At 42.4% G+C, this 26,683-nt stretch overlaps 1 protein-coding gene across 4 annotated transcripts in view; it reads left to right on the top strand.

Moving 5' to 3' along the window:
- The window catches only part of adarb2 (adenosine deaminase RNA specific B2 (inactive)), a 201,072-nt gene that overhangs the window by 155,349 nt on the left and 19,040 nt on the right, over nucleotides 1-26,683 (top strand). For all 4 annotated transcript variants that reach the window (XM_044104750.1, XM_044104749.1, XM_044104753.1 and 1 more), the window contains exons 4-7: nucleotides 801-915; nucleotides 11,395-11,563; nucleotides 24,936-25,087; nucleotides 26,506-26,674. In XM_044104750.1, coding sequence (XP_043960685.1) covers nucleotides 801-915; nucleotides 11,395-11,563; nucleotides 24,936-25,087; nucleotides 26,506-26,674 — 605 coding nt within the window. The remainder of the gene's footprint in view (nucleotides 1-800; nucleotides 916-11,394; nucleotides 11,564-24,935; nucleotides 25,088-26,505; nucleotides 26,675-26,683) is intronic.

Below are 26,683 nucleotides of genomic sequence, written 5' to 3'. Positions count from 1 at the left end.
AAAGTCTTTGAAGTCTGACGTTCACACAGGTTTACTTGATATTTGGTATAATTTCATATTAACCATATGTTTTGGGTAGAAAAATCAACGTGGGTGTCGTTTCACAAGCGTTTTCACCATAGTTTGCAGGAATTGTGACCCATTACTCCTGCCTGAACCACTGTAACTGAGTCGAGTTTGCAGGTTGCTACTGTCATTCTTTTAGCTTTTTTCTAGATACTTTATATCGACTTTTGCTTTGATTAGGAATACTTAAACAGGCTATCCATTTGAGCCAAAGCTTTAGCTTACAGGCTGAGGTCTCTACATGTTGACTTTTTCCACATAAAGTGCTTTCCTGATGCTTTTTGTTTTGCAAAGGGCACCAGTGACTCCTGCAGCTGAACACCCACACATCATGACACCGCTAACCCCGTACTTCACAGTTGTGACGATGCCATAAGTCTAAGTCTATACCTCCAAAATAAAGTGTTCTTTGCTCAAGTAAGGCAAAAGATGCTGTAAGCACATTTGGTTAACAAAGGAGCTTCACTGATAACTGTTAGACATCATTGTGACCCCAACAATATGACAATAGTTTTTCTAAAGTGCTTTTTTCTGTTAGTTTCTATGTCTTACCGACATGAGAGAGTAGTTCTGTGCTGATCTTTAAATACTGTTAAGGTAAGCATTATCTGCTTTTTGAGGCGTCATCAGAGTCCTGTAAAACGAAATGTTCTCCCCTTGTTGCTCACACGGGCGCCTCGTCTGCACAGATTAATGTCATAAATAAACTAAGGCGGCGATTCTGTTTTTTCCAGGACTTCGCCGATTCAATGTTCCACTTGGTGAGGGAGAAGTACCGGTCGCTGGTGGGCGGCTGCAGTCCGGCGCACGCTCGACACAAATCCCTGGCAGGCATCGTAATGACCCGAGGTATGGCAAATTTCATTGACTTTTATTTATGACTTTGAATTATTGAAGTAGCGCAATATAGACAGAGTGACAGTGTGTGTGGAGGGAGCGGGGGTGAAGGGGAGGGAGAAAAGAGGCACGGAGAGAACGAGGGCAGGGATGGGGGAAGGAAATCTAGATAGAGAGAGAAATTATGAAGTGAGCGTGGGAAGACAGAGTTTCCATTTCGTGCTGTTCCTTTAGCTCATGCTGGAGAAAGAACCTTCTTGCTGAATTATTGACTGTTCGGAGTCTCTGAGGAGAATGAGACATAGTAGAGAGTGTCAGTCATCCCCGCTGCATGCTGGACTCGTAGCGTCGAGGCAGCCTTGACAGCAGTCCCAGATGCCACCGTGGGAATCCTAACTAGATCAGCCTAATCTAAAACCTGACGGAGTGACAGCAAGAAAGAGGAGGAGGAGGAGGAGGAAGTTCTGCACTGCTGCCCTGCTGCAGCATGAAACAATCACATGGCCATTTATCCCGCTAGGGATTTATCTGCTGAGTTGTTACACCTGGAATTTTCATGCACGTACGTTTCCTAGCATGTTCCTATGTGAATTTTCGACTGTCTCAGACATCCAACTTTCACACATGTGAAAAGTGTCTCTACTGCTCTCATATGTACACTGCAGAATTTTGGTTTATTTCTGTGCTTGGTTTTCCTATGCTGCCAAAGCTTTCCGATCGTTGGATCCCAGTGAAACTTTCAAGCTTATTCAATGTGCAACCTTCCTTGAAAGCACTTCCTTGCATTTGTTCCTCAACAACATAACCTTAAAAACAGATTTTATAACTAAAAAAAAAATTATTTAAAGAGGAAACGTGTCTATGTTTTAAAATGTTTAAATCAAATCGAGCAACTTTAATCCAGAGAACAAGATGACATGTAAAATCTATCCACAGGCATCCCAGTACTGACACCAATATTGTACGAGGAACTGCTTTAGTAGTTAGCCAAGCTGAGCAGCAGAAGTACTCAAGAGTTCCCAAAATTATCTGACTGAAAACATTGGTTTTCTAGTATTTCCATGTACAATGTACACAAAAATAAGAATTGAACTTCTCAGTTTCTTCATCACTTCATTTGTCCGAGGAACCTGGCTGTACTGGGTTACAACTTGTAAAATCAAATAGAATAGTCACGGTTTCTTTTGAAACCACTGGGAAAGTGGTGGGTCTCTGGGTAACCCAGTCAACAGTCTTTTTCTGTGATGGAAAATGTCCCCCAAGCTATACTGTGAACCCGATCCTGCCAGCAACGCCAAATTAGACCAAATAAACCTGGAGCTGTTAACATCCTCTGAAACCTGGAAAAGTAGACAACATGTTAACCAAGGAACAACACAATGTCTTCAATGCATTTCACATTAAAGTGCTTGAAAGAAAAAAAAAACTGAGTAAAATATTAAAATAAAGCCATGTCAAGTGTAGATTATTTTAGTGGGAACCTTATGTAAAAAAGCAGCATGTATGATAGTATCTTCACTACTTATAAAATAAATTTTAAAAAATGTTGATAAAATGATGCATCTGTTTACCTGGATGTGTCCCTACACCCCTAGTGTATGCTGTCCAGAAAGACTTTTATCACACAAATGCACACAATTTTGCTTCCAACAATTGCACACACACACACACGCCCACCCACACACACATACACACAGAGGAGTATTATCTGTGAGCCACTGCAGGCAGCAGGGCTATGGGGGGGTCAGTGAGAAGGGATCGGTATCTCAGCTGTCTTTGGAGTGCTGGAGCTCATCAGTTTGGACTTCAGTGAGATCGGCGCTCATCCCGAGCTAATCCAATCCCTCTCCTCTCCTCTGCCTCCCAGTAATTGCTTCTGTTTGTTTATTAATAGCAAATGTTATCTTCAAATATCCAGACCACGGGCTGCCAAGCATTCGCAGCGAGGTGGCCAACAGCAGACACCAAAACTTGACAGGAACTGTGGGGAGTCCTGTTCAACCTCCCCTCTCTCTCTCTCTCTCTCTCTCTCTCTCTCTCTCTCTCACTCTCTCTCTTTCTCTCTGTCTATTTCTCTCTATTTCTCTCACACTCTGTCCCTATGCGTCTCATACCCCTGCTTTTGCCACAACAACATGAATCAGGGTTCTTTTTTGAACTGTGGACACACAGTAAGCACCCCCCACACCCTTTGCCTTGGTCCCTCCAAGACAGTTGAGCTCCGTCCTGAACGAGATTAGCCCCACCGCCAGGCTGAGGCTGCAAGACGAATGCCAAAGTAAACTGGAAGCGCATGGCGTCAAATAATGTGGAAAATCTCTTCTTCTTTTTTCTTTCTTTTTTTAACTTATCTGAGATAACACTGGGCATCTGGAGATGGTAAACAGTGTTCAGATGTGTTCAAAGAGCCACAAAAATCCGGATCATACATATGGAGCAGCGGTAAAAGACATGCAGGCATCCATTCCCCGACTTAAATGTCTTCACAGGGATGACAGAAACTTCCTAAGATTTTTTTTTGGTTTTGTTTTGTTTTCTCCCATCGAGCGCGTTGATGCGAGAGACGACGGCGAAGGAGGAACACCACGGGGACTCAAAGGAAAAGATGAGAGTAAAGGTTTTCAAACAAGTTGATTACAAATGACAGTTAAGCCTCGGTTCTTAGTCGGCATATCCGTTTTCAAATGGAGATTTTTCTCCGCTCTTTATCTGGTTTTCCAGCCGTCGCAAACTGTAACGTTCAAGTAATCACATAAGGCAACGAAACAGCTTGTCAGAGAAGGGGGGCGCGAAATGAGGGGGAAAAAAGAATTAGCAGAGTGTGTGGCAGCAGAGAGAATCTCACAAAGACGCCCTTATGTGTCGCCTGTTAAAGCTGATAGAGATTCAACAGGGTGCCTCTTCTTCTAACTGACTCCAAGTTGCTTTTTAACCCTCTACGCCTCAGAGTTTTTTCCAACGACTCAGATGACATGGTGCCGGATGACATTCGACGCAATCGTGGAACATCTCCAAGACAGGGACGCAAGGAGGCTCCACCTAAACGACACTTAAACGAGTCGGCACATGAGCGGCGCGTAGACGCTGACCTTGAGAGCTCATTCCGCCTCAGAAGAAAATGTTTTAACGTCCGCTTTATGGTTCCCAGAGATAATGGTTGGCTTATTAAGAAATATTTTCCCCTGTTTTTGAGCCACGAAGAATAAAGTGATTCCGGTAATAGCTTCCCGGCGCCCGTCACTAGTGGCTGACAGCCGTATAATAACGCATCATTTCAAAGCTCGCGCCCATTTCGTTTATTTGGATTCTGTTTTACTTTTAGTGTTTGTATGTATTTTTCTTTCACTTAAATAAACTGTTTCTTCTTCAGCTTATTTAAGTTTTAGCCTTGGAACTCAAATGATTTTCCTGCCAGTCTGTGGAGTTTTAGACTCCACAGTTTTATCGGTTCTTCTCTCGGCTGTGGCGTTCATCCTCTTGTGTAGCTTTTTATTCGGTACCAACGCCATAGAAAGAGCTTTGCAACTTTTCCCACACGGAAAGATGTCAGTGGCATTATTTCTCATCTGCTCTTGAAGTGCTTTAGATCGGGGCCCAGTGTTTATCTTCAGTGTGTTAAAAGTTTTTGATAACTTTTAACCTATTTGACATGTAACATAAAAATGTTACATGTTCTCTGTAACATAAAAATAGCCAAGGAATCAAATTTACTTCTTGAGCATATTTAACTGTGGTTTCACTCTCTAACTGGGACAGAAAATATCAAAGTTACGGCCGTTTATGGCTGGATCTCCTCATTTTGACCTAACGGGGACAATAGAAACTCAGCTGTCCCATTGCCATCGGACATCACCATGACAACCAGATTGTAGTCAAGTTAAGTCAATGAAAAGTTGCAATCCAGACCAAAATGAATACTTTACAGTTATTCAAAATTGTCCTTGATCTGAAGAAACTCAGAGTTTCAGCAGTTTTACAGTTTTCTAGAAGTTTGTTCCAGATTAGAGGAGCACAGAAGCTGAATGCAGCTTCTCCTTTACTGGTTCTGATCCTGGGGATGCAGAGTAGACTTGTACCTGAAGCGGTTACAGCTGACTGCTGTGTTGGTTTGTCACCCGAGTGACGCTAACGGACGCTAATATGGCATGATTTGAAGGGATCACTCCTGAAAACCGATCTGACAGAGGGAAAACCAGCGCAGATAAACGAGTCTGTTCAAATCGCAGTAATCTGTAAGCTACAGTTTACAGTCTGAAACGATGAGGAGGAATGAAAAAAACGAGTGTAACAACCTACAGCATCACTACAGAACATTGATGCCCTGGATTGGATTGGCAAGAACCCAAATATTCTTGTGCAAGATGAAAAGCAAGACTAAGATGACTAAGATAACCTTAAAATTAAAGAGGAAGAAATGTTGCAGCAGAACCGAGGATGCCCTCAAAACTAAACAGTCCCAAAGAGAAAAAAACAAAACGAAAACAAAAAGACTCCGGCGATAAACAAAAAAAAAAGAGACACAAAGAACATTCAGGACTGTCGGGTTGAATGGTGAATGCAGGAGATATTAAAAGCCCACATGCGACTCATGGGCAGAGGAAGTGAACTCGTCAGTCGGCCCTGGGAGGGCATGCGGGTTTATTCAAATGTTTTGTCAGTAGATACACACCTGTCCGTTTACGGTGCTGTTCGTCGTAATTGATGCTTCCTGCTCTTGGCTAAAACAACTAAGACGTGACGCGGCACGCTCAGGAGTCATTTTTTCATCTGTCCTGTTTAGACTAATTCCAGTGAATGCATCATTTGCTGATACGCGCACATAGAATTTTACGTCTGAATTGCTGCCAAGTGGTGGCAGAAAGGAAACACAGAGCTGATTTGATGCAGGTTACATTTATGAACGGTGTTGATTTTTAATGATTTTATGGGCGGATATCTGATTTTTGATCTGCGAAGGTCATTTAAGTATCTTTATTTCTCTAAATGTTTTGTGCTAGTAACATACAGCTCTGGAAAAAATTAAGACCACTGTACTGGACCCCATTGAAAACCTCCTAGTTATTCCACCAAATAATGATTTCTGAACTCTTCCTGAATTAAAACATCAGTATTGTTGCTCCTAAATGAATGTGAACTTGTTTGATTTGCGTTATTTGAGATCTGAAAGCATCTTTTTCGTTATTTTGACCATTTCTCATGTTCTGACAATAAATCTTACATTTTTGCTTGGAATTTCAGAGACATGTTGTCTGCAGTTCATAGAATAAAAGAACAACCTTCATGTTACTCAAACATTAACCTATCAGAGAAACAGATCATTTTAAGTGCTCTCTTAACTTCTTCCAGAGCTTCATACTTCTCGTATTAATGAAGTTTAGGTCAGAGTTACCAGTTGATTTGATTATGTAAATCAACCAGTACAAATTGAAAATTACCTTTGAACTGCAGTGCCTAAAAAAAAATATCCTTCTCCTTTGATGTTTTAGCCTTTTTATTGCTTTTACAAATCAGTCATGATCAACACAATTTGGTTTTCATAAAAAAAAAAAAATAGAAAAACCGTCGCTGTCACAGTGGACACACTGTATGGTCAATATTCTGCAAAATATTGACCATAAAACAAGTGATTGCATAAATATTCAGGTTATCTTCGTCAGGTCTGAACCCTTTATTGGATCTGAAACATACAGTAGTAAAAAACCGGAAGAAATTCATATTAAGGATGATTTTAGACAGAACAAATGTGCTGCTGGACACATATATATATATGTATATATATATATATATATATATATATATATATATATATATATATATATATATATATATATATATATATATATATGTACAAAATCCACCTTGGTTAAAACTTTAATATTACTAATTTGTCTAAATATTCTGGATGATTTGGTTTGTAAAACATTTGCAGCATTGGTTTGTTCCACTAGACACAGTCTCAGCGGTCCCGCCCACCTCCATAAACCAGATTCTGACTTTATTCATTACATTTAATAACCACGGCGGCTCCGCTTGGTCGACGAAAAAGCCATTTCTTCTGGATCGGTGTGAGAACTGTGGCGGGAAATCCGACATCTTTATTTGACTGCGGCGTTACAGGATTAGGAAGAAGTTGATCCAGAACACTGTGACAAATTAAAGAGGCAGCTTGGGGGGCTGACAAAACGCCGCACAGTTTCTTTGTAGGACATCTGTATGTTTTTCAAACTTCTGACATAAGTAAGTCGTTTCAGTGGAGCTTAGTTTTTGTATTCTGAGCTCTCCTGGTTGACGTTAGCTGCGTTTGGCCTCAGGAGTCTGAAATCGAAACCCGGAAACTCAAAGTCGGGCGCGACGCGAGAAGCCCGAACAAATGGGGTCCGCAGTCTGCTGTGGCTCTGTGTAATGTAGTGTGATGCAGCCTGGTGGCGGGAGGCCAATTTGCCAACATGCAGACAGAGCGAGTTAAGTGGACCGGCGTTGCAGTGTGAAAGTAACGTGACATTAAGCAGAGGCACAGAGGAAATGTGTACGCCCGAGCTGTTTGATTAATGTGTTGACTTCCACCCTGATAAAGAAAAAAAAACAAAAAACGATACAAACCAGCCGGTTCAGCAAAACCGGATCCAGCTCTCTGATTGTCCTTACAGCCAGGGGGAAACTGTTGGGTCTTTACAGCCCAGGAGCTCTTTTGTTCTCACTGTACCTCCATGTTAGATCAATAAGAATGTATCGTCGACAAATATCCACAATAACTCACCGACCTCAATGTGAAACCTAGCGGTGGCGTCATGCTGTGGGATTCAGAAGCTGTTTAATGTCTGCATCGGTCCCGATGTCGGAAAAAACATTCTAGATCGGGTATCGGTGGCAATGTGGCCGATCCATGAGGGCGGATCTATTCAGTCTACTTCTATGCTTTTTGTGCTCTGACTGACGTCAAGCTTTTTCGGAGCCCGATCCGACCCGACTGAACAGTTTTAATTATAGAACCAAGCCCAAAACCATTTGTTTACTGCTTTCAGTTTTAATGAATCATTCAAGTTTATTTGTGTAACATGTTTCTGCAACATGGCACTTCCAAGTGCTTCACATCTGAAAACAAACAACAACAAGAGACCCATCATAAACACATCGTACCGTCAACAGCTGTGAAAACCAAAAACAGATTTTACATTTCGTGACGTGGCGTCGTTAAAATCATCAGTGCACTCGAATCTGTTGATCAATGCTCCATTTGTTTTGGTTCTGAAGCAGCTCTAAACAGCTTCAAAGGAACTCAATGTTTCAGCTGTTTTGCAGTTTTCTGGAGGTTTGTTCCAGATTTATGGTGTATAGAAGCTGAGTTCTGCTTCTCTGTGTTTTTAGGTCATAATTTGAGTTTTTAGCTTTTCTTCAACATCTTCCAGCTTCATTTTGTGGCTCGTTGTGGCCGCAGGGTGAGTGAAAATCAGATCTTCTGCGATGTGATTGACAGGAGCGGAACAGGGCGGGCCTGCGTGCGGATTTATTCTTACAATTCAACAAACTTTGGCACCTTATTTTCTTTCTTTCCTCAACAGGATAAGCTACCTATATTTAAACTGCTGTAAGTATGACCTACACAACTTCATGTGGCGCATCATAGTTTGGTTTTCTCTGTTCTGTCTGCATTATAGGCTTCTTAGACGCACCACAGAAACAAATCATTTCGGGTCTCTTTCGGGCCGTAAATCTAAACTCTAACCGACAGGGAAATGACGCATCGTTTTCCCGATTGTTACGAAACCCATCCCCTCACTTTTCATGTCCAATTTGGTCATCAGGAACAGCAATCAGAGCCCTGATGGAGCAAAGCGCCTGGCAGGAACTAAAAAGCTTTTAATTCTGTCTGATGTCAGAGAGTTAGTTTATCTCCTGAGTGTTTTTCTTTTTTGTCTTCTCATTAAAGGTTTCTGTCAGTCCAGTTGCCATAGCGAGCGGTTCCAGGTCTAAGCCTGTGATGTGATGTACGCGCTTTCTGACAGAGCTGCTATCCTCGGGTGTGACATCTCTGAATCACCAGCGATCAACAGATGCATTTGTGTGTGAAGAGCGCTTCTGGCCTTCCACTTTACTCCACCTTGTTCCTTCTGAGCGTCTCCTCCCCCTTCTTCTTCTTCTTCTTCTTTTTTTTTTCTTCTTCTTTGATGCAGCTGATTATTCTTCCTTTTAATACGGTGCGCCGCCCGCGGGTCTCTGTCCCTTCCTCTCTCCGTCTCTGTCTTTCATTTATCTCTCCTCTCTCCTGCAAACTGGAGGCAACCTCGGTGCCAATTTCATGGCAGGCTAGCGAGCAGCGCGGCAGAAATTATCCACTGCAAAATTGATCTAAACAATCGCAAAGTGGAACGGCAAGGAAAAGCAGGAGAATGAAATTGGGAGAGTCTGTTACCTTTTTCAACTCGCTTTATCACCTAAAGCGGGTTGGCGGCTTTTTGCTTACAGGGAATGCTAATATCTGAACTGGTGATGTGATAGAGATGTGTGCCATAAGGGGCTTAATATGCTTCAATATTCTTGTTTCATCCCGTATGTCCCGTATTCTCTGCACACAAACACCCTTCATAAATAGGGACGCACCGATCCACTTTTTTCACCTTCGATACCGATATCTGAGTTTAGATCCAACACCGATCCAATGGAGAATAAACAGTGCTGAATTGACTCGAAGCGTTTCTTGTTTTTTAAAACACAGACGCAAATGTACCGAATTGCAAATTTGCTTGATGACTCTGCACCGGTACGGCTCACTTGAATACCAGAGATCCAGAGGCGAGGTGGGACAATTTGTTGACGGATCGCTCCACAAATGCGAAAGTCATTGCCAAGCAATAGCATGAAAATAAAATCCATACTCTTTTACTTTATTCTACCCAGGAGAGCTGCACCGAGTCACATGGCACCTGAAATACTTTCTGACTTTGTAGATAAAAAAAAAAAAAAAAAAAAAAGTTAAATCTGCTCTATCTTCAGTGGTCTTTCCTTTCTTCATCTCATGTGCCCGTTTATTAACCGGCCCCCCCGCCACACACACACACACGCACACACACACACACACACTGCCCACACCTTTCCCTCTCTCATCCGCCCCCCATGCCCTCCCCCCGCCCCCACTATTTCCCCTGCCCTTCTTGCTTCTCCTCATCAGTGGAGGTGTCAGGACTCTACCACCGCAGTGCCATCTGGGCCGAGGCTGATAAAAGCTCACGTGCCGGTCCGGCAGCGCCTGCAGGACCGCCAGGAGCTGACGGAGCCTGACTTTCTGAAGAGATGGGGAGAGATTTGTGGCAGCCGGGGGAAGAAATGGCGCTCCTCCGTCACCCACCTTTAACCCTCCTCTAAACAACCTCTGCCTGTCTGTCTGTCCGTCTTTTGGGTCTGACCTACAGAAGTCTTTTTTTCTAACAGAGGAGCCGTCATGAGACGGGATTTTTGTTTGATCTTTCTATTCCGCCACAGCATCTTCTTCTCTTCGGTGTTTTGGCATAAAATCTGCAGATGTTGTTTATGATCCTTCATACATTAGGCATTAAAATAGCTTCTCGGGTATCAAGAAACTCACTGTTGGTCGGAAACAGAGGATTTTCAGCTTGGTTCTGACCTGGTGAGTTGGACCATCAGAACCTCAGCAGGCTCCACTGAGGAACCCACCATTCTAAGTGCCAATGATGTGTGCTGGAAGCAACACTCTTCAGAGTAGATGTTGTCTGTAGCTGCATTTTCATTACAAACGAGGGCAAAACGTCTTATTCAGCTAATGTCGAAAAAACACAATTCCGTAACAGCTGTGTTTCTTTTTTTTAAAAAATCAGTTAAAATTACACATAAATAAATTTGTTATTAAAAGTTATTAGAAAAGTTATTAAAAAAACATCCTCCTTCTATCACTTTCTTGCATCTTCTTTGTCTTTTCCACCAATAGTAACATCTGAACATCTAAAGGAAAAAGAACAACAAAAAAAAGCCAAAACCTGAAAAGACGTTCAAGGGTGGAAATATTCTTTTCACACCACAGTGTAGGGATCAAATGGGCTATGACGAACAATATCTAAATAATACATTGTGTTGATAATCCATACCCAAGCCTTCCTTCAGTAACTGAAGGAGCTCACCTAGGACTCTTTCGGAAACAAAGGACAGAAAACATCAACACCTTCACATTCGTTACTCAAATGTTAAACCTGAAGGTAAACACTGGTTCTGTTGCTTCTTGTTGCAAAAACCTATAAAAATACAATTTCATCCCTCGGCGAAGCTAAAAGATGGCCAAGATTTGTTGGAAAAAAAATCAATGAATTTTCAGGCTGTCCTTTACGTTTCTTTCTTTGGGTCCAATATAAATTGTTCTGTCTTCATTGGAACAAAGCCGATAAAAAATTTGGATTCTGAACCCCAAACACACCAAAAAGGTTCATGAGTTGAAGAACTGATGATGTCCAAGGAGCTCAGGACCTTTCTGTGCTCCCTCAACAGATCTGGACCTGAGGCACGCCCAGGTGGTGGCGCTATCCACGGGAACCAAATGCATCAACGGAGAGTACCTGAGCGACCAAGGACAGGTGGTCAACGACTGTCACGCCGAAGTCACGGCGCGAAGGGCTCTGATACGTTTTCTCTACTCTCAACTGGAACTTTTCTTGAGGTAGGACGCCAAAGCTCTAATGGATCTCTGTGGTATTTACAGCTATTATCCCTTGAAAAGTTCAGATACCAACAGTGACATTTCCAGTTTCATCCTCTAGCTAAACCCACAGTTTGCAGAGAAGTTACGAGAATCAGAAGGATTTCAGTGAACAATAGATGAGTCAGAAGAAGGGTACTTACATTAATTACTGAAGAAAATGTGGATCATCTGGGTCATTACAAACACTGAACATTTTTCAGCAAATGTTTGAAGAGACTAGCTTAAACCTGGTTTTAAAAAATGCTTAAGGTTTTGAGAAGAGGTGATTGCGATCTACATGTGGCAATAATCTCTTGTGCTTTAAATATGAAGCTAAATTCTCACAAAGATGAAACTAAACTTCAACTTTTGGGCCAATGGTCCATACAAAGACCTCCTGAGAAATGTGTGGGGTCAACCTACACTGCAAAAACACAACATCTTACAGAGTAATTTTGGAGTAATTGATGAACAAGTGCTAGTTCCCTTGGCAGATAAACTAACGTATAACACGGGGAAAATGTCTTGTTACAAGTGAGATAACCTGAGAAGGGAACAAGACATTTTTAATCAATATTATGGATTTATTTAATTAAAATAAACTTCTATTTCTTGTTAAAAGTCACTTGTAAGTTAGTTTTGTCTTATTTCAAGGGTGCTAAGATATTTGCACTAGAAACTAAACCAAAATTACTTTGTACAATATTGTGTTTTTGCAGTGGAAAGACAGTTCTGGACCACACATTTCTTTGCAGTTTGACAGATTGTGAGAACATTTGCAAAGCAGAGAGGACATATATATATATAATCTAAACAAGAAAACTGAATGCTGAAATTGAATCAAAAAGTGCTGGCGCAAATCATTACTTTATTGCTTGAGGGTTGAGAATACTTAGTTGAATTTAAAACGAAAATGGTTTTGATTATTCACACTTGTAAATAAAACCTGGAGGAACTGTATCTCTAGGGAATATTCTGCTTTATCCCTGGATGTCCCGCAGGATATTTGATTGGCTGTCACATTGTTTCCATTATTCCATCATGTGCCGATTCTCCATTGGAAGAATATTTATTTTGTTTCAACCCAAAGACAAAATCAGCCTCAGGACTTGAGCTGCTTTTATCTTAAGTGCAAATAAAGAAAATAATTTGATCATTTGAAATGTGTGGTTTGTCCAGTTTGACTTCAAAATGATGAGAAAGATAAGCGTAATCAGTTACTAATAATAATAATAATATTTACAATATATGGATGAAAATAAGTCAGGTTAAAGTAAAATGGCAGAGATAAAATAATTTGAGTCAGTGACAAAAGCTAATGACTTCCCTCGAGTCTAATTATCCTGTATTTGTTGACTTTTGGCTTCTCATTTTACCGGTGTTAAATTTCCAGATAGTTGAAACAGAGAAGTTACTCCTTTGACAATAAACTTATTTTATACATGATAAGGTCATTAAATCTGATGCATGAAAATGCAGAGAATAAAAATGTATTGTTTATTGTTTGTTGTTGTCTGACAAAAATACAGTTTTAAATGTTTTTTTTTTGTTTTATTTGTTTATTTTAGCTTTCTGGGTACAAAACTCCAGTAAAGCAGTAAAAACTGTAGAGGTTTCAGATTAATGGGGTCAAAAAGTTGCCATTTCAAACCAGATATGAAGCTCGTTTTAATGAGTTTTATATTTTTGTTGCATCTTTTGCCTTTATAACAAGTCGTAATTTGTTAGAGGAATGTGTATCTATATATTTTGTTATAACAAGAGACTACTTTTGAATGTATTGCTTAGCTCTGGCGATTAAACGCTTCATAAAGCTTTGGGCTTTATGCTTTTAGAAGAGAGACGCAAAGTCTTTTGTTTATTAGTTTGGATTCTGTCATTCATTTTATAAACTAAACTGGCTACTGCAAGGAGTTCTCTTAGTCTGCAACCTGATGCAATCACTGTGTTCACATCTATACATCTGAACCACATTAAGAGGGGAAAAGAGCCAGATGACGTCTTAAACGGACGAAAGACTTAAATAGTGAAGAGATTCTAAGTTGACTTTCTTTAAGGGTGTTTTCACACTGTTCGATTTGGGAGCAGAACTGCAACATTTGTTGCATTTTCAGCTGGTGTGGTTCTCTTTCACGCTACACTGTGTCAAACAAAAAAAGTCTGTTGCCCCACATTCACACCTCCCCAAATGAAACAGATTTACTAGGCAAACAAACTAGAGTTGGATTCAACAGGGATGTTGTGAATGCACCCTAAATGACATGGTAAATATTAAGAGTCCTTAGGCCAACACACACTTGTTGATTTCAAAAGTCCTGTGAGACTTGAACATCTTTATTCCCAAAAAAAACTCTGCGTTAGAAATGGAATAATCTAAACGTTAGAGCAGTTTACCTTGGGCTACATCAGATAGTCCATCAGATTTTGTGAATGTTTCAAACATGCTCTTTTTTAGTATTTACACTTTATCATCAGAAGGACACAGTACAAAAACCGTGTTCAGTTTGCTGCCGTTTCTAAATGCCTGCTCAAAACCTTAAACAGCTGCAGAAAGTGAACGGAGAAACGAGTCACTGGAAATCTTTTGCCATTGGTTTTAGTTTCCGATGAGCCTCCTGTAGTTTGAACATGCATCGCATTATGTTTTATGTGACACTTAATAACATCACATCTTGTTAGTTATGACCCCCTGCTGCAGCCAAAACGTGCAAACTCCTCTATAATAATCTCCATGGAAACAGCACTGCTTTGTTCACGAGAGACTTTTCAATAATCAACAGGCCATATGTCTGCTGTTCTCTACAGCTAACTCAGCTGAGGCTCTCTTTGTTTCTGCTCTTTTCCATACAGTATCTTTCAGAGCTAGTCAGGCCCCCTATTTTTTTATCACATCGTATCACGTTAAATCCACACACCTCAATATATTTAATAGAAATTTGAAGTGATAGACCAACACAAAGTAGTTCATTAATAAACATGGGTCTAGCAAGAATTTGCTACATACAAATGCCCATCTATCCTCTTCAAGTTTTTATGAAGCCTGTTTAAATTTAAAACATTTGTGGAAATCTTGTCATTTTCCTTCTGTTTAGCTGTTATATGTTGGGGTTTCACCTGAAATATAAAAGTTATACATGTGAACAAATTGGAAAATGTGTAAAAAGCATTAAAGTTTCTGCAGTTCACGTAGCATCGTCAAGCCTTACCAGTTCCAAGATGGTGGCTTTGATGAATTTTGACTTTTACCAGCATCCACTTTATAAGAATATATTACTTCCCTGTTCTCCCCGGGGAACTCAGCTGGAATGTTGATGTATCAGATTAGTGGATGGAAGTCTAGATCGTTGAATGTCATATTTGCATACACAACACTGACTTTTTGTCTTAGGACAATGCAAGATGGCAGCTACAGAGCCTTGGCAGCAGAGTAAAACGGCTAATGTGGAAGATAATTCATAATGAAATGACCAAACAAAATGCCACGACTGCCACATTCACACCCAGTTAAAGGACATCGGTGGCGGAGGAGAGGTTATATAAAGAGGAACATTCGTGCTTTGCGTTATGAATGCCATGGCCTACTTTGTAAAACAGAGGAAAAGTTGATTTATTTGTTATGTATAACCCAGACCTTAAGGAAACACTTTTTGAAACGTCTGACTTATGTGTCTTGGATAAGGATTTATGATTGTGTTAGACTGGTTATGCCTAATTTTAGGTCTAGAAAATGTCAGATCTATTTGTTATTAAGTACACAATATGTTTTATTGGGTAGTGCAGCAAAGAAAAATTATCATGTAAAATTTTAACTAACTTTAAACTTTAAAGGTAAGGTGTGATCGGATTTTCTCAATTTCTTAGTTGGTTTGCACCACATTAATATACCCATTCAATAAATTACACGTATGAAGAGATTATAATATTCATTATTATTTCTGTTAATTATGAAGATATTCCGCTTGCAGTTAACAAAAACATGACATTTACAATTATAATATTACATCAGAGCAGTAAAAAATATATTCTGAAATATAACGTTAATGAAAAGTATGTTTTACACCTACTTAAAGGTTTTAAATTTTCAAAAGGCATTTTCTAATCTGACAAATAAGCCTAATTGAAACGCTTATTCCAATTAATTGAATATCGAAATATTCTGCACCCTTTCATAATAAGCTAATTATGAGATTTCCTGAACTAACAAGTGTTTGTAGCAATCTGTAAAAAGTCTGCTGCAGCTAAAGGTTACTGTAGGAAACAATGAAAACAATACTCTCAGATAAAGCTGGAGTTTACATAGCAGGAGTCAAACTAGCTAAATGATCTTCAACCTCTATTTCTTTTAAATAAACCAAATGTCTTAGATGTCTACAGAGTGTTGCTAACGTTAGCCTGCTGATGGCTACAAATCCTCTCATAGCAGTTTGACAAGTATTTATTACCGCAGCTAAAAAGCTGCAAATTTACTTCATCACATTAGCTTTAATGTTGCTGGAAGCACATAAACTGAGCCGTGCTGCTCGTCAGCAGCATTAGTGGCAACAGCTGTGCGTCATTCAGCTCCCAGTCTGTCCTATCAAAATTAAAACGTTCTTAGCGTGAGCCTTCAGCAGTTAGCTTAATTATTCCAACACCAGGTAATGCTTTCAGTATGCGGCAGGTTCTGTCAACATGACTGGCGGAGGACTGGAAGCTACACAGGTGAGACAAAGCCTAGAGGTTTCTTTTAGCTTTCTGTGAGCTGCTAATATCTGCGTTTGGGAGTGTTCTTGTAGTTTAGTGCTGTTAAGGTGACTTATTTATTTATTTATTTCCCCATTTGGCAATGTGTAATGATCAGGTTCTACTACATACAAGTTAAAAAGTAAAAATATTTCCGTAACCCTTTTTTTTTTTTATACCACAAATTGCTTTTGCCTTTTTGAGGCTCAGATTTTTTATATAGCTATATATATTTTAACGTTCTGCCTTTCTAGTGTCTTATTTTCTTTTAGAAATTTATTTGAAATCATAATTTTTACTTTCAGTGATACATGTATGATTTAAAAAAAACTCAGTTATGACTTGCAAAATCATAGTTGCGACTATCAACGTCATAATTATGAGATAATCAATAAATGTATGAGTTTGAATTTCAGTATTACAGCACACCATATTCAAGACATATTATTATGTCTATTACTATTATTATTATGTCTTATTTTTTGCTGTTTCTAGTAGTGGAAAAGGGTGTTCATACGTTACTGTTTGCTTATAATTAGCTACATAAACAAACATGAAACAAAATATGTAGCTTTTCTTTGTGCATTTTGAGGTTGCCAAAGTTAAGCTTGCATAAATGATCTACTTTCTGCTTCCATCTGGACACGGTGCATGGATAAAAGGGCTGCGCGTGTCATACGGTTAGTGTCAAATTAAATTCTGTATATCTATGAGAACGATTAGTCCACATGTTTAAACAATGGTTCGCTCCAGCAGAAAGATCTAAATTTGCACATGATGTGTTCAGACCAAGTTTAGTAGTACATATAAGAGGACCTTAAAGGGGAGCCCTGTGGGATCCCTTTTTGTACAGTGAACTAAAACCGAACAGGGAAAATGTATACAGCGATGAAACCCCATTACTAAGTAAAAGGTTTCCTCAGAGTCGCAATTTTAGGAATCTGTCATCCCTACTGTGACCAGCAGAGGGGGTTGATCTTTTTACACAAGACGCACCAGAGCACGGAGTAGTCTACAATGATTTATTAACAAATTCCATTAAAACATTTTTCCTTTAAAACATGGCCTCAGGCCCACTACTCAGCCCCTAAAAGGAAAAGGCATCAAAATAAGGACAAATTAAGTTATTCCCAACAAAATGAATGAACAAACAAAACATGCAATGCAAAAGAAAACAAATTAGTAAATCAAAACAAAGGAAAGCAAACAAATTAGTAATTTAAATAATAAACAAACAAACGGCAAAGAAAAGAACACAACCACTGCAAACGATGGGACAAATTGTCATTGTCCGACTTCTAATGTCTTTTCACGGGGGGCCAGAGGAGTCGTGCCCGCCGTTCCAGCCCAAACGTCAGCAGGCTCCGAGAGCGCCCAAACAAAACCGCAAGACAAGACAAGACAGCAGGAGCGTCCGCTGCAACTCTGGAAGAATCCTAAATTAGAAAACTCGTTAACCCTGGATTCAGGTAAGGTAAATTAAATTCTAAACAGGTAGCTTACCCAGATGTGGTGACAGCCGACCAGGGAGGGAGCGGATCAGCAGGCGAGGGCTGGATGGAAGCCGCTCGCCGCACCAACCTCCAACTGCAGCCGCCAACGCCAGCTGCGCAACGCTGCAGAAACGCACGGCAGGTATTGCACCAGAACCCGACAACAATCCCAGCCCAGATGGCAAAAATGGCACTTACTATTTTGGATGAGTGGATCGAGCACACCAGCCACTTGGGCAGCCAACATACAGTAAGGAAACAAGGCACACGCACCTCGCAGCGGACTGCTCAGCTTTAAAGCTATCTGCCCCGCCCACCAATCAGTCGCTACACCTGGTGTGTGTAGTTGGGAGGGTGGAACACCATCCCACCACATTCTACCCCCCGGTGTTGCATCGTGGCCCCGACGATGAATCTACAAACCTCAGCACCAAGGACGAAAAACTGCTAGCTGGGAGTTGGAGACTGGCTGACTAGATCCTGCAGTATGACCCACAGGTCGAGGAAGATGATGGACATTCGTATGCTGACCAGCCCTGGAACGAACAGTGCGACGCAAGGGTAGAGGAGCTGTCCCAGAAGTTTGAGCAGGGTGACCATGTCCTGAAGCAACCTGTGGAGCTGCAGAGGTGGATGGTACTGAAGTATCGGGGACCAATAAGCACAAATCATCCTCCAAAGAGTCATCCAGTCCCCCTGAAGGAAAGGTAGGTTTTAACTGCAGGGGTACTGGTGTAGGCTCTGGCCCAATCCGAGCTTTCAGCATGTCACGATGCACCTTTCGAGTTCTCTGCAAATCACCTACAGGAGCCACAGTATAAACCGGCCCTCCAGCTGTTGGAGCTCTCACGACCTGATGGATAACCGGGCTAAAGAGGTCCTGGATTTTATGGCGACCTCTAGCACTATGATCGCGCAGGTAAACCAACTGTCCCTCCTGCAATGGAACCTCCCGGATGCCCTGATCATGATGCTCTTTTCTACGCCCTGCAGCTGCCAACAAGTGATCCTGAGCATGACGGAATGCCATAGTTAACCTGGTCTGATGCTCAGCCAGCCAGTCCACCACTTCACCTGGTGCAGGGTCCCGAATGCGACCCAACAAGAAATCCACAGGCAGGTGAGGTTCACGGCCAAACATAAGAAAAAAAGGAGACTCGCCAGTGCTCTGATGAGGGGTAGTGTTATAACAGAAGAGTACTTGTGGAAGACAGGAAGCCCAATCCCGCTTCCTAGATGTTGGTAAAGTGCGCAGCAGATTATGAAGTGTTCTATTAAAGCGCTCACACTGCCCGTTTCCAGCAGGGTGGTAAGGGGTAGTGCGCGACTTTTTAACCCCATACAGGTTACAGAGCTGCTGAATTAACGCACTTTCAAAACTCCTACCCTGATCTGAATGAATGCGACTTGGAATCCCAAATCTAAAGAACCATTCAGTGAGCAAAATCTGGGCAACAGTGGCTGCCTTCTGATCCCGAGTTGGAACAGCAATGGTGTACTTACTAAATACATCAGTAATTACAAGAACATTTTCCAGGCCATTTTGTGAAGGCTCCAACATGGTAAAATCCATGGCAACAATCTCGTTTGGCCGAGAAGCCAACAGATGACTCATGAAAGTGCCAGAGCTAGATGGTACATTTTTAGCAACCTGGCACCGTTGACACTCTTGTACCCACTTTTTGATGTCATTAGACATCCCAGGCCAGTAACAGCGCTGCCGTACCAACTCTGTGGTGCGCTCCACACCCTGGTGTCCATGCTCTTGATGTAATTGAGTCAGAACATCCGGTTTAAGAACTGACGGCAAAACCAGCTGTAAGACCTCCTCACCACCATCTGACCGATGGACCTGACGGTACACCACACCATCTCTCTCCACGAGACGACCCCACTGTCTCAAAAGAACCAAGGATAATTTGGGAAAGCGCTGCCTCTCCTCAGGAGTAGGATAAACCTGCCTCCTCCAAAAACCCAAAATGTCCTTCAGGAGAGGATCAGCTTCCTGCAAAGCACAAAGATCAGACACAGAATGAGACGGCAAAACAGTCACCATAGATTGGGTTACTGACAATGGAGCAGGAATTGGGGCACACTGAAGAGCCTCTGGGACAGAGGTACATGACAAGAGTTCTGCCAGGCTGGCACCTGATGTTGGCTGGCGGGAGAGCGCATCAGCATTATTATTGCTGCGTCCAGAACGATACTTAATATGGAAATCAAAAGCAGCAAGTTGAGCAACCCAACGGTGCTTCATGGCACCAAGCTTGGCCGACTGAAGATAACTCAATGGGTTGTTATCTGTGTAAACCATACACCGGTGGCCCAAGAGATACTCCCGGAACTTCTCAGTCATGGCCCATTTTAATGCCAGAAACTCCAACTTCATAGAGCTATAATTAGCCATGTTACGCTCTGAAGGTTTAAGACCTCGACTGGCATATGCAATGGGCCTCACTCCATCCTCTGTTTCCTGTGACAGTACTGCCCCAAGTCCACTGTGACTGGCATCAGTCTCTAGAATGAAGGGACGTGAAAAATCAGCATATGCCAACACTGGTGCAGATGTTAATTTAACTTTTAAGGCCTCAAAGCTCTCCTCACACTCCGATGTCCAAGCAGATTGAAAAGCCTGGCCAGACCCCTTCCTGGGCTTTGTGCCCACTTGTTGTGCCACCAGCCTATGAAGAGGACCTGCTAGCCTAGCAAAACCCTCCACAAAACGCCTGTAATAACACAAAGCCCAAAAAAGCGAAGCTCTGAAACATGTGTGGGACGTGGCCATTTAGCCACTGCTTCAGTCTTGGCTGGGTCTGTAGCTACACCTTTATCTGAGATAAGGTGCCCCAAGTATTTAACCTGTCGCTTGAAAAATGAACACTTTTCAAGCTTTACCTTCAGACCTTCTCTCTGGAGCCGAGCAAGAACCGTTTCCAGGCGCTCAATGTGCTGGGAGACTGAACCTGAAAACACAATGATGTCATCCAAATACAAAAGAAGAGACTGGCACTGCTGGTCCCCAAACATCCTCTGCATAAGACGCTGAAAGGTACTAGGTGCATTACAAAGCCCGAAGGGCATACGGTTCCACTCAAAGAGTCCAAATGGCGTACAAAAAGCAGTTTTTGACTTGTCCTGTTCTGACACAGGCACCTGATTGTACCCACTGGCTAGATCTAGGGTGGAAAACCACTGGGCCCCAGAAAGATGGTCCAGGCTTTCCTCAATGCGAGGCAATGGGAAAGCATCTTTTCTCGTCTTACTGTTAAGCTGACGGTAATCCACACACATACGCAGGCTGCCATCTTTCTTCCTAACAAGAATGATGGGAGAGGCATAAGGACTGCTGCTTTCTCTTATTACCTGGTTCTGTAGGAGCTGGTTGATGTGTGACTTGGCAGCCTCGTACTCTGAGGGAGGGATACGTCGGTACCTCTGCCGGACTGGGACCTCATCCAACAGGGGAATGTCATGGGAAACCAGATTAGTGCACCCCAAGTCACCTTCATGGGTGGAAAAGACAGAGCTGTACTTCTGTAGAAGCGACTGGACCTGCCTTTGTTCAGTTTCTGTCAGTGCAGACAAATCAACAGAATCAAGCAAACTCTGTTCTGGACCAAGGGCAACCTGGGAAGAAACTGTAGCACAGGGCCTTATTTCTGTCACATCACGGGGCAGGCTAACCACTTCAGTTCGACTCAACAAACCGAGGTGAGTTCGGGGATAGAGTACAACATCAGTAGTTCCAAAATTCAGGACAGGAACATAAGCAGTACCGTGCACAGCCTGAATGAGACATGGAGAGGCTAATAAGCCAGCTGGTAAGCCAGACTCTGGAGGCTCAAACAATAAAACCTGACCAGCAAGTTGTTCAGGGCAGGTTGCAGCTACAAATTTCATAACCCCACCAGTTATCCTCACTGGTCGAGGGCCCCGGACCCTAACAGCACCAGTCAACTGTGCTGGGGACTTAGCTGCTGCTTGATGACACTGCTGCAGGGCCTCCACAACTGGACCAGGAGACTGTGTTACTGAAGGTAAATCAAAGAAAGAGCCTCCATGTGCCCCAAAAAGTTCTTGGTAGACACGATTAATTATGTTCATTCCCAAAATGCCAGGAACAGAAGAACCAACATTAGTGGGGTCCTTCACAACCAGAATTCCACAATGAGGAAGCACTTTGTCACACAGAGTGACATCCAACTCTAAATAGCCAATGTATGGGATGGAAAGACCATTGGCTGCCCGAAGCTGCAGCCAGTGACATGACTGAAGGCCATCATGCCCCAATGATGCAAAATGTTCCTGAAAACAGCTCTCGGTGATTGTCGACACCATGGAACCTGTATCTACTAAACAAGTAACAGAGACACCACTCATGACGACATCAATGACTGGGCAGGATGCCAACAATTTTGACGCGGCTGCTGTTTGCGAGCCTGCTATTCCCCCACCTGAGTTGTGGCTCAACAGCTCAGTGGGTGCTAGTTTTCCGCCTGGTTAACATTAGCTGGCCTTGCCACAGAGTTAACCCTGGCACGAACCCGCTCACCATCACACTCTCTGGCAAAGTGACCCGGCTGTTGGCACCTGTGGCAGACCACAGAACCTGGACGAGGATGCTGCACCTGTGGTAAAGGAGTCTGCAAAGAAGCAATACACTGGGTGAGTTGATTAATCTGTTCTTGTTGCTGTTTTAGAAGTTCCCTTAACTCACTAAACTCAGAGCGGGCAGCAGTAGGTGGAGTTAGCCGAGAGCTGCCATACACCCCGTACTGCAGCCCATATGTAGAAGGGAGAGAGTGACTACGCTCCCTAGCGCCACCTGGAAACCCCTGCCTCTCCCACCGAATTGCCTCCCCACGCACATCCAACAAGGTGGCAGTGGGATGACCCCGAACATACTGCTTAAGTTCCCGGCGGAGAGCACTATCCAACACATGTTCTACAAACTGGTCACGCAGCAGAATATCAGCATTCAACAACCCATCAGGAGCATTCTGCTTAACTGGTTCCATAAGGGCCATCAATGCTAGGGAAAACTGCAACAGTGTTTCCTCCTCCTGCTGCTTCCTAGAAAAGAATGCATGCTGAAGAGTTACATAGGACTCGGTGCAACCATACAACTCCCTCAAAATAGCCAAAATCTTAGCTGGATCATTCCTCTCTGCACTGGTGCGGTACTTTATTTCCTCCCTTGCCTCCCCCTCTAGATGATCAAAAAGGAAGAAAGCCTGGTCTGCCGTTGACAAATGGCGGGCCCGAATACATGATTGGGCCTCCTCGATCCACTCACCAATCCCAATGCCAGTCCTACCACCGAACATGGGACATCGCCGGTCCCTGGGCACAACCACCAACCGCTCAGCAACTACAGCGCCAGCAGGCATGACACCACCAGCCACAGCTGGGGAGGGAGCGGCGCCCAGCGAACCTCCAACCGTCGCATTCTGCTGACCAACTCCATCCACCGGGCGGCCTGCCACCTCCTCCATACCTACAGGGGAAGACTACCAAAAGGAAACGCGAGAGAAAAAAAACAATGAAAATAAATCCTGAACCCACAGTTAAGTCTTCCTTGGATAGCTACTGCTGTCTTGTCTTACAACACCATGAATAAAAACACAGCTAAGACCCTAAACACACACACAAAAAAACAAAGACAAAACAAAGACAAGTCCGTGTTCAATGGTGCATCCTGCTCACAGCGCCAAATGTGACCAGCAGAGGGGGTTGATCTTTTTACACAAGACGCACCAGAGCACGGAGTAGTCTACAATGATTTATTAACAAATTCCATTAAAACATTTTTCCTTTAAAACATGGCCTCAGGCCCACTACTCAGCCCCTAAAAGGAAAAGGCATCAAAATAAGGACAAATTAAGTTATTCCCAACAAAATGAATGAACAAACAAAACATGCAATGCAAAAGAAAACAAATTAGTAAATCAAAACAAAGGAAAGCAAACAAATTAGTAATTTAAATAATAAACAAACAAACGGCAAAGAAAAGAACACAACCACTGCAAACGATGGGACAAATTGTCATTGTCCGACTTCTAATGTCTTTTCACGGGGGGCCAGAGGAGTCGTGCCCCGCTCGTTCCGCCAGCCCAAACGTCAGCAGGCTCCGTCGAGAGCGGCCCAAACAAAACCGGCAAGACAAGACAAGACAGCAGGCGCTGCAACTCCGGAAGAATCCTAAATTAGAAAACTCGTTAACCCTGGATTCAGGTAAAATAAATTAAATTCTAAGCAGGTAGCTTACCCAGATGTGGTGACACAGCCAACCAGGGAGGGAGCGGATCAGCAGGCGAGGGCTGGATGGAAGCCGCTCGCCGCACCAACCTCCAACTGCAGCCGCCAACGCCAGCTGCGCAACGCTGCGGAAACGCACGGCAGGTATTGCACCAGAACCCGACAACAATCCCAGCCCAGATGGCAAAAATGGCACTTACTATTTTGGATGAGTGGATCGAGCACACCAGCCACTTGGGCAGCCAACATACAGTAAGGAAACAAGGCACACGCACCTCGCAGCGGACTGCTCAGCTTTAAAGCTATCTGCCCCGCCCACCAATCAGTCGCTACACCTGGTGTGTGTAGTTGGGAGGGTGGAACACCATCCCACCACACTACCAAAAAAATCGACAGTCAACTGTGATGCTAAATGTTTTTGTTTATCAAGTTCAACTGTTTCATTCACAACATGGCAATTCAATCTTTTATTTTGATATTATTGCACTAAAGATCCTTCTATGCTACTTTTGAAACTGAACTTACTGATTATTTGAACAATTATAAATCAATGTTGTCCCTTTTGTTGGGTTTTAACGTCAGGACCCGTAGGTTATTGATCTAAAGGATCACAGTGTGATAATTTTGAAAGTATGCAGTCTGAACCTGAGTAATGTTCAGGACTTTGACATGAGTAAAATAGGCTGCGGTCAGAATGTGAGCCTGTGTCCATCCCTCTCTGTCTCTGCTTCTCTTCATCATTTTAGAGGGGGTGTGGGTGGAGGAAGTGGAAATCTATTTCCTGTGCTGTGATGAATAGTGCCACCTTTCTCATCAGTCTTCCTCACTTTTGTTGCTTTTTCTCATTCTCTTTTTCTTTTTTGTTTTGGTTCCTGAAGTAAAAGGCTGGAGGACTGGGAGGAGTCGATATTCGTCCGCCACAAAGAGCAGAGCTACAGGTTGAGAGACAATGTCCATTTCCACATGTACATCAGCACCTCGCCATGTGGGGACGGGAGGCTCAACTCGCCTTATGAAATTACAAGTGAACGTAAGAAGCCAGACATTCATTCATTCCACCACAGTGTGAAAGATAAAAGCATATTCTTGTCTCATTTACTGAAAATGAATTGTTAATTAGTTAAGATAACTTTCTAGGGATGCATGATATTTTATTTTTGGTTGATATCCGATATGCCAATATACTAAAAACTCATTTGGCTGATAACCGATACCAATACCGATATTTTTTCTTTTTTTTTTCTGTATCTACTCACTGAAACTATATGGCTTTCTCTGTTGTGGACTTAAAATACGGTATAGTCTTTGTCAATTTAGCCTGCTACCAAATGATAAGAAGGGGGCTGAACATGATGGAGCACTTTGAACTTGCATAATGTTTAATGTCACGTTTATTCATGACATTTGCCCTCTAAGACAATGACAACACTCAAACCGTGCAAATGTGACGTTGTGCTGCAGGCATCATTGTTGCTGGTTTGTCATAGAAAAACACCTTTTATATCGGTGAGTTTCTTTGACAGAATGTCCAATATTAAATTCTATAGCTAATATCGGCCGATAATGATACTATGTTGATAATATCGTGCATCCCTATAATTTTGGCTTGTTCTGCAAATTTAGAAAAATAATCTTGACTATTATGTCAAGACTGTTTTACATCTTTCCTCACACATAACTGCAACCGAGTCCGTTACTATCCTCCTCATGGAGAAATATTCAGGAAACTCGTACAGAGAAAGAGAGAGTGAAGACGCTACCATCATCAGAGAAGCCTTAGAAATATTAGGCATTAAACCTCATAAATGTTCTTCAGGGTGCTCACAGAGATTATGAAATTTCAGGACACCTTTGACCGACTGTTCTTAAACATTTCAGAGCCGGAAGCTACCAGCTTAATTTTTAGTCTCTGTCGGATCATAGGAGCAGCTACATAGCAAGAGAGGAAAACGACGGGAGGAACTGTGCTTTAAGCCCTAAGAAATTTGAGGCTATTAAAACATGAAGAGGAATTCTCTTGCGTACATTTCAGGAACATTTCTATTTATTTATTTATTCATTTCTTTTGACAGGGATGTAGTTTTTCAGTCGGAGATCTGACAGTTAGTAAGTAAAACTAAAGTACATGATTTCAGAGCAAATCCTGAAGGATGCAGATGAAAAGATCTTGTAAACCTAACACTGACTGGACCTAAAAAATATGAGCAACTCTCACCAGTTCATCACGAATGTTCTCTTCCTTTTATGTATTCAAGTACTTTGGACCTTTACTAACAGTACAAGACCCTAACGAGGTCCCTTAGCTTTGCACTCTCCCATGAAGAGACATGACAGCTCAAAGATAAAATAGGACGATTTGATTAAACAACTTTTTTTTTTTTTTTTCTTTTTCCCCTATTCAGACAGAGCCTACTTAAACTGACCTGTTCTTATTTCCCTCCTGTCAAGTACACAGCAGCAGACACCTTATGAGGAAGCATCGAAGCCACCTGCGGACCAAAATCGAGTCTGGTGAAGGGACGGTTCCTCTGCGATGCCGTGGGCCCGTCCAGACATGGGATGGCATTCTACAGGGGGAGCAGCTCATCACCATGTCGTGCACAGACAAGATCACCAGGTCAGTGCT

This window comes from Gambusia affinis, linkage group LG21 (assembly GCF_019740435.1).
Source record: "Gambusia affinis linkage group LG21, SWU_Gaff_1.0, whole genome shotgun sequence".
Classification (NCBI taxonomy): Eukaryota; Metazoa; Chordata; class Actinopteri; order Cyprinodontiformes; family Poeciliidae; genus Gambusia; species Gambusia affinis.
This window is presented reverse-complemented; position numbering and strand designations above follow the sequence as displayed.